This window comes from Neomonachus schauinslandi, chromosome 4 (genome assembly GCF_002201575.2).
Source record: "Neomonachus schauinslandi chromosome 4, ASM220157v2, whole genome shotgun sequence".
NCBI lineage: Eukaryota > Metazoa > Chordata > Mammalia > Carnivora > Phocidae > Neomonachus > Neomonachus schauinslandi.
The window spans coordinates 163,093,134-163,101,970 of NC_058406.1; the positions used below are offsets into that span (position 1 = coordinate 163,093,134).

The 8,837-nt window shown below is 39.0% G+C and overlaps 1 protein-coding gene across 1 annotated transcript; it reads right to left on the reverse strand.

The window, feature by feature from the left end:
- Positions 1-625: 625 nt before the first annotated feature.
- Positions 626-4,486, reverse strand: LOC110578832 (MAP7 domain-containing protein 2-like). The gene is made up of 2 exons (XM_044914285.1): positions 3,921-4,486; positions 626-3,791 (listed from the first exon to the last, which is right to left on the reverse strand). The coding sequence occupies exons 1-2, from the start codon at positions 4,453-4,455 to the stop codon at positions 2,197-2,199; spliced, it is 2,130 nt and encodes a 709-aa protein (XP_044770220.1). The 5' UTR covers positions 4,456-4,486; the 3' UTR covers positions 626-2,196.
- Between the last annotated feature and the right edge of the window lie 4,351 nt (positions 4,487-8,837).

Genomic DNA, 8,837 nt, shown 5'->3' on the forward strand with positions numbered 1-8,837 from the left:
TTTATGTCATAGTCTCTAGAATAGAAGATTCATAAGAGCACGGATATTTAATATGTTTTATTCACTAATGTATCCTATGAATTTAGGAAAGTGCCTTTCTCACAGCAGGCGCCCAGTAAATATTTGTTTAATGAATAAATGTAGTACTTATGACACTTGGAAAGAAACTGATACAACTCCAGGGCTCAATTCTAAAGAGGAAATTTCTAGCTTCTACCAGGCATCAATAATCCCTTTAACAAAGAATTAACAGATGAAGAGAATTGGGAGAATAGTTTTAATATTTAAATTAAGGCTTCAGAACTTTAATCATTAATTCACAAGAAGAAGAGGATTTCATTTTGAACTTTAATTCATTGTGTTTTCAACATGATTGCAAGGAGGTTTAATCTTTGAATTTGAATTTCTCCCTAAAATATAATAGGGAATTTGTGTTAAATATATTTCTATATTTTGGCATAGTTTTTATTGTTGAAATATATTTGCACATCTTATTACTGAAGTATCTTGATGTTTCTTGAATTCATGGAGTTTATTCTAATTGATATAGAATGTTGAATAATGTAGCTGGACTTCATCTGGTATGAAAACAACACAAAGGGTGATTTTTTTTTTTTTTTTTTTTTTTGACTCTTCAATGAAAATGTATTTCACATTAAACACAACATACACATCATGCAAATGAGGCATCACCATGGTCACAATGGTGCTGTGAGGTACAACAGATCACAACAAAACAGACACTTAGCAAAATAAAGCTGTAAGAAAGATGGTGAGGCATTTTTTGAAAGTCAGACCATGCTATCATTTTCTGTGTGCTTGTCATAAAAGGGATTTTCCCCTGATATGCATCAAGATCAATGGCACTGCATTACTGGAGGCATGTATTTTATTTAATATATACACATACACAAACATACACAGTTTCCATAACTAATAAAGTCTTAAACTGTAGCTGGTTTTAAAAGCACATGAACAAGATTACTATTGAGACTTCTTTTTATCTCCTGGTTGCAAACCTCAGTCAAAATTATGGATCTTTCCAAACGCTTTATCGTACAAGTCAAAAAAAAGTTTCAAAGAAGGTCATTTTAATTTGAAAGTCACATTTCACCACAAGAAATAAAATTAAGAAAACACATTATTATATGTGTCTTGAAAATGTGCATGAAACACGTGGAGTATACATTCTAGTGTCATTTGTCCCCCGCTCAGATGTTTTTATGTTGAAGTCAAAGTGATATATTGGGTCCAGCTCAGGGCCCCCTTGTTCCAGAGCACTATCATTTTCACTTGTGCCTGGCTTCATCAGAGTTGAGCAAACACAGGAGCAAACAAACAAGGGCCCCAAGATCCAAGAGAAAAGCAATAGCAACAACATGAAAACCAACCACCTGTGCATGAGACACACAATTCATTCAAACTTCCTTCGGTCCAAAAGCCACTCAATGGCTTGGAGATTTTTTAAGGTGCAACAATGACAAGATCCTTGCTAGACTGAGGTGCCCACGTCTATAAGAAAATGCATAAGTGAACAGAAATCATTCCGCAGTGCTTGTTTCCATAATCAACCAGACTTATTCTGTTAGGTCCCCAAGGAGTAATGTGGGGCAACACATTTTACAGGTGGCTAAGCTTAATATATTTAAAAAAAGCTTCTTGATAGTAACTTCCAACAAAGAAACCCCAGAGAAGGGGGAAAACCCTCTGGAATTTCTTCTAAACACAGACAAGGAGATAAGCAGCTCAAGTTCAGTATATATGTTTAAGTAGAGTCTGGGTTAATGTCTAGAATATTTATAGGAAAAGACATCTACATGTTTATGTACTCCAACTTTGGGAAAAAGAACAGTTATAAGGTGAATTTCCAACACAGAATCACCTGGGCTATTCAGGGGATCACTATGATAATAAAGTAGTACAGGAAGTGCTTTATCAGCAGCTGAAGCTCATAAATAGAACTGTAACATGAAACTTTGCTAAAGCCCAACAAGGCCAATGTTTCAAGGTTTCTATCAAGAGTGGCCAGTGTTTGACATACTAACTAGGAATATACAGTTACATTTTGATCTAATAATTTGGAATCCAGGGATTTAGGACAACAGAAGCTTCTTCAGAGGACCAGCAGCTTGGATTTGACTACCAGCAGCTTCATGGGTTCTCCAAACACCACCTTTCATTAAAGAGATGTATTTGTCAACAGAAGGTGTTCAGAGTATTTTCTTGGCCAGGACTGTTAAATCCTTCAATCAGGTTTTTGTTACAATCATCCAGGCTGAGATTTTCACTGGATCGCTTAGGGTACATGGGGGGGCCGGTGAAATCTAAGAGATCTTGAAGTGCTCGGGCATTACCAGTTCCATTTTGGTCCAGAGACACCCCAGGAATCATTTCACTTACTGGTGAAAATTCTGGGATGGAGATAAGCTCTTCCTTTGAAACAGGACTCACATCCATAGACTGAACCTCTTCAGTTGAATCATCCAGACTATTTGATTTCCCATCAAGGGTGTCCAGATGAACAAGTCCCCCAACTGGTTTAAGCCCATTAGAGAAAATGTCTCGAGGAAAAGTTTCTGGGGCAGTACGCCCCATACCATTAACTTCCTGGCAAGTGTTTAATCCATTTATTTCTATTTTGTTCAGGACAGCTGGTTTTGTCTCTTTTTCTACACACACAGCAGACTGAAGCTCCACCTTTGGGTCTTCTTTCTTCACTTCTAGAGACACATCACTCTTCCTTGTTCTCTTCATGATTTCATCAATTCTCTTCTTCCTCTCCAGTCGCTCCTGCTCAATCTGCAGCATGATCTGTTCTCTTTCTAGACGCATCTGTTTAGCTGCCTCCTGGGCCTTTGCTTCTGCCGCTTCCTTCTGCTTTTCAATCATGACTTTTTCTTGCTTTTCTTTTTCTTGTTTTTCCTTTTCTTGCTTTTCTTTTTCTTGTTTTTCCTTTTCTTGCTCTTCTTTTAATAACAGCTCCTCCTTGGCCTTTCTCTTAGCCTCCTCTTCTGCCTTTCTTTTTTCTTCCTCTTCCTGCCGCTTCTTCTCCTCTTCCTGCTTACGGGCTTCCTCTTCTAGGCGAAGTCTTTCCTCCTCTGCCTTTCTTTTCAATTCCTCTCTCTCCAGCCTGTCCTGTTCTTCCTTCTCCAGCCGTTCCTGCTCCTCCTGCTCCTTCTGTAACCGGGCCTGTCGTCTCTTTTCAGCCAGGATCTTCGCAGCCTCTCCTGCATCAGTGGTGCCTGCTGTAGGCTTCCCTGAGGCTCCGCTGCTCTCGGCCTTCCCTCCTGTGGCCACATGCTTCTCAGTGACATGCTTGTCCACCACATGTTTCTCTGGGGCTTCCTCTCCACACAGGCCAGCTGCCTGCTGAGCCAGGGCACCTTCCCTTTCCTTATTGCTCTTCTCTTTCTCTGCTTTCCTCTTGGGCATTTCCTGGCTGGGAAAGGTGGGAAAGCGGTACTTCACAGGAGACCCTGGGTATGGCGGCTTCGTATTCTTTGGAGACTGTGGATACGCTTTTGAAGTTGCTTTGGATGTCACTGGAGAAGAAGACCTCTTAGCAATGCTTCCTGGAAACTCGCATCTTCTCAGAGGAGACCCAAGGCCCACACTGGGAACAGAAGTTGTTGTTCGCGGGCCCCGCTTCATCTTCTCTGACGGAGAGGCCTCCGCTCCTGCAGGGGCTCCTTTCCCAGAATCTCCTACACCAGATGTAGATGGAGTCTTCTTCCTCTCAGCACTCCGAGTGGGAGAAGACTTGTAAGAAGATTTAAGAGGACCAGCAGGAGCTACACGAGGACAGGCATGGGATACTGAGTCATTGGCCTGCTCAGAGAGTATGAGTGCACTTCTGCTTCTGGCTAAAGAAGCCTGTGTAGGTGTCAACAGTCGCATAACAAGAAAGGTTTCCATGGGACTAAGGTGTGTGCGATGAGCTCGGTCTGGGGAATAGGATATTGCCACGGTGGATGAAGACAGGCGCTTACTCATGGGAGGCTCCGTCTGCTTTGGCAAATTCATGGTTGATGTTGAAAGTTTGTCACATGCATCACGACCTCCAGGCCCGGTGGCCAGCGAAGCTCCCCACGAGCACTTCTTCTTTAGCTCCAGTTGCTGCGTGCGCTCCAGGGACCGGCGCATCATTGCCTCCAGCCGCTCCTCCTCCTCCCGGAGCTTCTGCTTCCTCTTCTCTTCCACAGCTGCCCTCTTCTGGTCCTCCCGCTGTCGCTGCTCTTCCAGTTTCCGCCATCGCTCCTCAATTTGCTTTTCATACTGGAGCTTCGCTCTTTTCTGTTTCTCCAAGATCTGCTGCTCCCGGGCAGCAAGACATTTTTCTCTTTCTTCTCGTCTTTCTTTAGCTAGTCTTTGTCTCTCATCAGATCTTAAAAATCCATCCATACCTGAAGGTCGGTGGTTGGGCGGGGAGGTCCGCACCGCGCCCGACTCGGCCATCTTCCCGGAAAGCGGGGGTCCCCGCGCAGCCCCCTCCGTCCCGCTTCCACAAAGGGTGATTTTTTAACTGAGAGTATCAAGTGATCTTAGAGTTAGTTTAATGAATATATTGTTTTGATTCATTTCAGTACCTTTGGGGGACAAAAATCTAAACTGAATACCAATGGTCTCAGGAGCATTTGCAGTTGTTTGGAGAAGTGGACTCATGAAAGGTAGCCAAAGTGCTACTCAGATAAACTGCTAATCAGTTGGGTCAGGGGAAATTCTACACAGTTCTTTAACCACAGGCTTCTTTGTTAAGCCCAATATGTCAAGGGGGAGGGAAAAAAAAAGGATAGAGGAACCCATCCTTCCCATGCTTGATAGTTTCTTCCTTTAAAGGGAGCCCCAGGCCTCTCTCCACTTTTACTTACTCCTCCCTAGGGATGTGTAGTAAACTACCCTGTTGATAAATTTGAGAAAAATAACTTGACATGCTTAGTTCAGCTCCCACCATTTCTCTAGGAAGCTAACAAGACCACAAAGAGCTTAGTTCTTCTCTGCTCCCTGTCAGTGGAGGACTTCCCAAGTCCAACATGACAATGACCTGTTGGGTAATTTTGCCTCATTTAGCTGGAACATCTATTTTGTGTTGAATGAAGCTACACCTGCCACGTTAATCTTTATTCATAACAAAGATGACATACTAGCTTCTACTCTTACTCTTTGTTATTCGGACCTAGATGTGGAAGAAGCTTGCTAGTATTGCCCTCCTCTTAATGAACACAGAAAATATTTTCTTGTTGGTTACCTACTTGGGTAACTTCCTCATTTTAAGACTTGTGGTAAGGCCATGATTTCTTCTGATTTGTCCTATATCATGTTCTCATAGAGCACCTGGGATCTTACTTGTTTTGCCCTCTGGTATAGCCTTTTAACTCCAACTACTCCAAACATGGCCAGTTCAGTGGGCTGATGTCTCTCTCTAATTGGACCAGTAGGCAGGTTTGAGACAGGTTGCATCAGTCCCTTTCATAATTATTTCATTGGCACTGAAAATCTAAGTAAAAGCTTTTCACTTAGTGGCTATACAACTCAACACATGAGAGAAAAGGTTTAAAATTTTTACTTTCTAAATTAATTTCAGTGTACTCCTTTGTTAAGTCTTCCTTTCTGAAATTCTCATAATCCCTTAAAGACCCTATTTCTACATCTTAAAAAGAATATCAGTTCCTGAAATTATTTTCTTACCCTCTCTGAATGCTCTATTGCTGTGTGCTTTATTCTGCAGTATTACCATTCTTTGGCCTTCAGGGAATGTAGTTCATGAGGGATTTGTACTTCTCTACTCGAGGTCATTTGAAAAAATTGGGGATATTTTGGTTGTCAAAATGACTAGGAAATAGTACTACTATTTTTGGTGGACTGGAGGATGCTAATTATCCCAAAATAAGAACAATTCCATCCAAATGTCAAAAGCAACTCTTTAATTAAAATTGACAAGATTGTTTCCAGTTTTGGCTTTTATGGACAGTGCTGTGATGATCATTGTTACACATGTCTTTTCCTGCCAACGTATACAGTAATGAAATAACTGGGATGTAGGATATGCCCTTGTGAGCTTTAGTAGACACTACCAAGTAATTTTCCCAAGGGGTAGAATAAAATTTATACTTCCATGAGCAGTGTATGAGTGTTCTAGTAATTCTATAACCTTTCGACTTGGTATTTCATTATTTTTATTTGTTTTTAGGTTTAGCCATATTATGAGTTATTCTGGCTTTAATTTGATTTATCTGATGACTTACTGTGGTTGAGAGAATTTTCACATGTTTTGGGGGATTTCCCCCAAATTCTTTTTTGAAATTCTGGTTCAAAATTCTTCTCCCACTCTGTAATTTACCAGTTTACTTATTTTGTTTCTTAGATACAAGTATTTATTATTTTACGTTTTTAAAATAACTTCAAAATATTTTCTGATTTCCCTTTTAACTTTGTTTGATTCATGGGTATTTGAAAGTGAGTCATTTAATTTCTATATCTTTGGATAATTTTCATATATCTTTCATTTAGTAATTTCTAGTTTAATTCTTTTGTGATCAGAGAACATACTTTGTTTTTTCTTAATTAAAATATTTTATTTATTTTCCCCAGCTTTACTCAGGTATAATTAATAAATAAAATTGTATATACTGAAAGTGTACAACATGATGATCTAATATCCATACATATTGTGAAATGATTATCATAATCAGGTTAATTAACACACCCATTTCCCCACATAGTTTACCTTTATGTCTGTGTGTATGTATGTGTGTCTGTATGTGTGATGAGAATGCTTAAAATACTGTCTTAGCAAATTTTAACTGTACAACACAGTATTATTAACTATAGTCACCATGCTGTTCAGTATCCCCAGAACTTATTCATCTTATGGCTAGAAGTTTATATCCTTTCACCGGCATCTCCCTATTTTCCCCATACACTGCTCCGGATAACCACTATTCTTTCTATTTCTATGGGTTTGATATTTTTTTTTAAGATTCCACATATAAGTGATATTAGACAGTATTTGTCTTTCTCTGTCTGGCTTAGTATAATGTCCAGATTTATCCATGTTGTTGCAAATAGAATGATTTCCTTCCTTCTCATGACTGACTAGTATTCTATTGCACATATATACTGCATCTTCTTTATCTGTTATATATCAGTGGGCACTTAGGTTGTTTCTGTATCTTGGCTATTGTGAATAATTTTGCAATAAACACAGGAGTGCAGATACCTCTTTGAAATACCGATTTTGTTCCATTCAGGTATATACACAAAAGTGGGATTGCTAGAACATATGGTAGTTCCATTTTTAATTTTTTTTTAATCTTTTTTTTTAAAGATTTTATTTATTTATTTGAGAGAGAGAATGAGACAGAGAGAGCACGAGATGGGGGAGGGTCAGAGGGAGAAGCAGACCCCCCGCCGAGCAGGGAGCCCGATGTGGGACTCGATCCCAGGACTCTAGGATCATGACCTGAGCCGAAGGCAGTCGCTTAACCAACTGAGCCACCCAGGCGCCCTCCATTTTTAATTTTTTGAGGAACCTCCATAGTTTACTATGGCTTTACCAATTTTCATCCCCACCCACAGTTTATAGGGGTCTCTTTTTTTCACATGCCCCACAACACTTGTCACCTCTTGTCTTTTTCCTAAGTGCCATCCTAATAGCTGTAAGGTGATATCTGGTTGTGCTTTTGATTAGCACATCCCTGTGGATTAAGGATACTGAGCAACTTTTCATGGACTTGTTGGCCATTTATGGGCCTTCTTTGGAAAATTGTAGATTCAGTACTTGGCTCATTTTTTAATCAAATTAAGTGGTTTAGGGGTTTTTTTTGTTTTTTTGTTTTTTTTTTTTTTTGCTATTAAGTTGTATGTATTCCTTATATGTTTTGTTATTAACCCCTTATCAGATATGTGGTTTGCAAGTGTTTTCTCCCATTCTGTAAGTTGCCTTTTCATTCTGTTGATTGTTTCCTTCATTGTACAGAAGCTTTTTAGTTTAATCTCGGTCCACTTGTTTATTTTTGCTTTTGTTGCCTGTGCTTTTGTTGTTATATCCAAAATATCTTTGCCAAGACTGACATTAAGGAGTTTTCTCCCTATGTTTGTTTTTTTTTTTCCCCCTACGCATTTTATGGTTTTAGGTCTTGCATTTACATGTTCAATCCACTTTGAGTTAGTTTTTGTGACTGGGGTATAATAGGGATCTGATTTAATTTTTTTTTGCATGTGGATATCCAGTTTTCCCAACACCACTTATAGAAGAGACTATCCTTTACACATTGTTTATTCTTGACACTCTTGTCAGAGATTAGTTGACCATATGTGTGGATTTATTTCTGATCTCTTACTGTGTCCCATTGGTCTGTGTGTGTTGTTTTGTTGTTATTGTTGTTTTGGTGTGTTTTGTTTTGCCAATACATACTGTTTCGATTGCTTTGTACTATGGCTTGAACTCAGGAAGTGTGATGATTCTAGTTTTCTTCTTTCTCAAGATTGATTTGGCTCTTTAGGGTCTTTTGTGGTTCCACAGAAATTTTGGGATTTTTTTTTCTATTTCTTTGAAAAAATGCTGTAGGGATTTGGTTGGGATTACAATGAATCTGTAGATAACCTTTAGTAGTTGATATTTTAACAATACTAATTCTTCCAATCCATGAACACAGGGTATCTTTTCATTTATTTATGAATGCTTCAAATTTTTGTCAATATCTTATAATTTTCAGATATTTCAAGGCCTTGGTTAAATTTATTTCTATGTATTTTATTGTTTTGATGCAATTTTAAATGGAATTATTTTCTTAATTTCTATTTGTGATAGTTCTCTGTTATGGTATAGAATTGATATT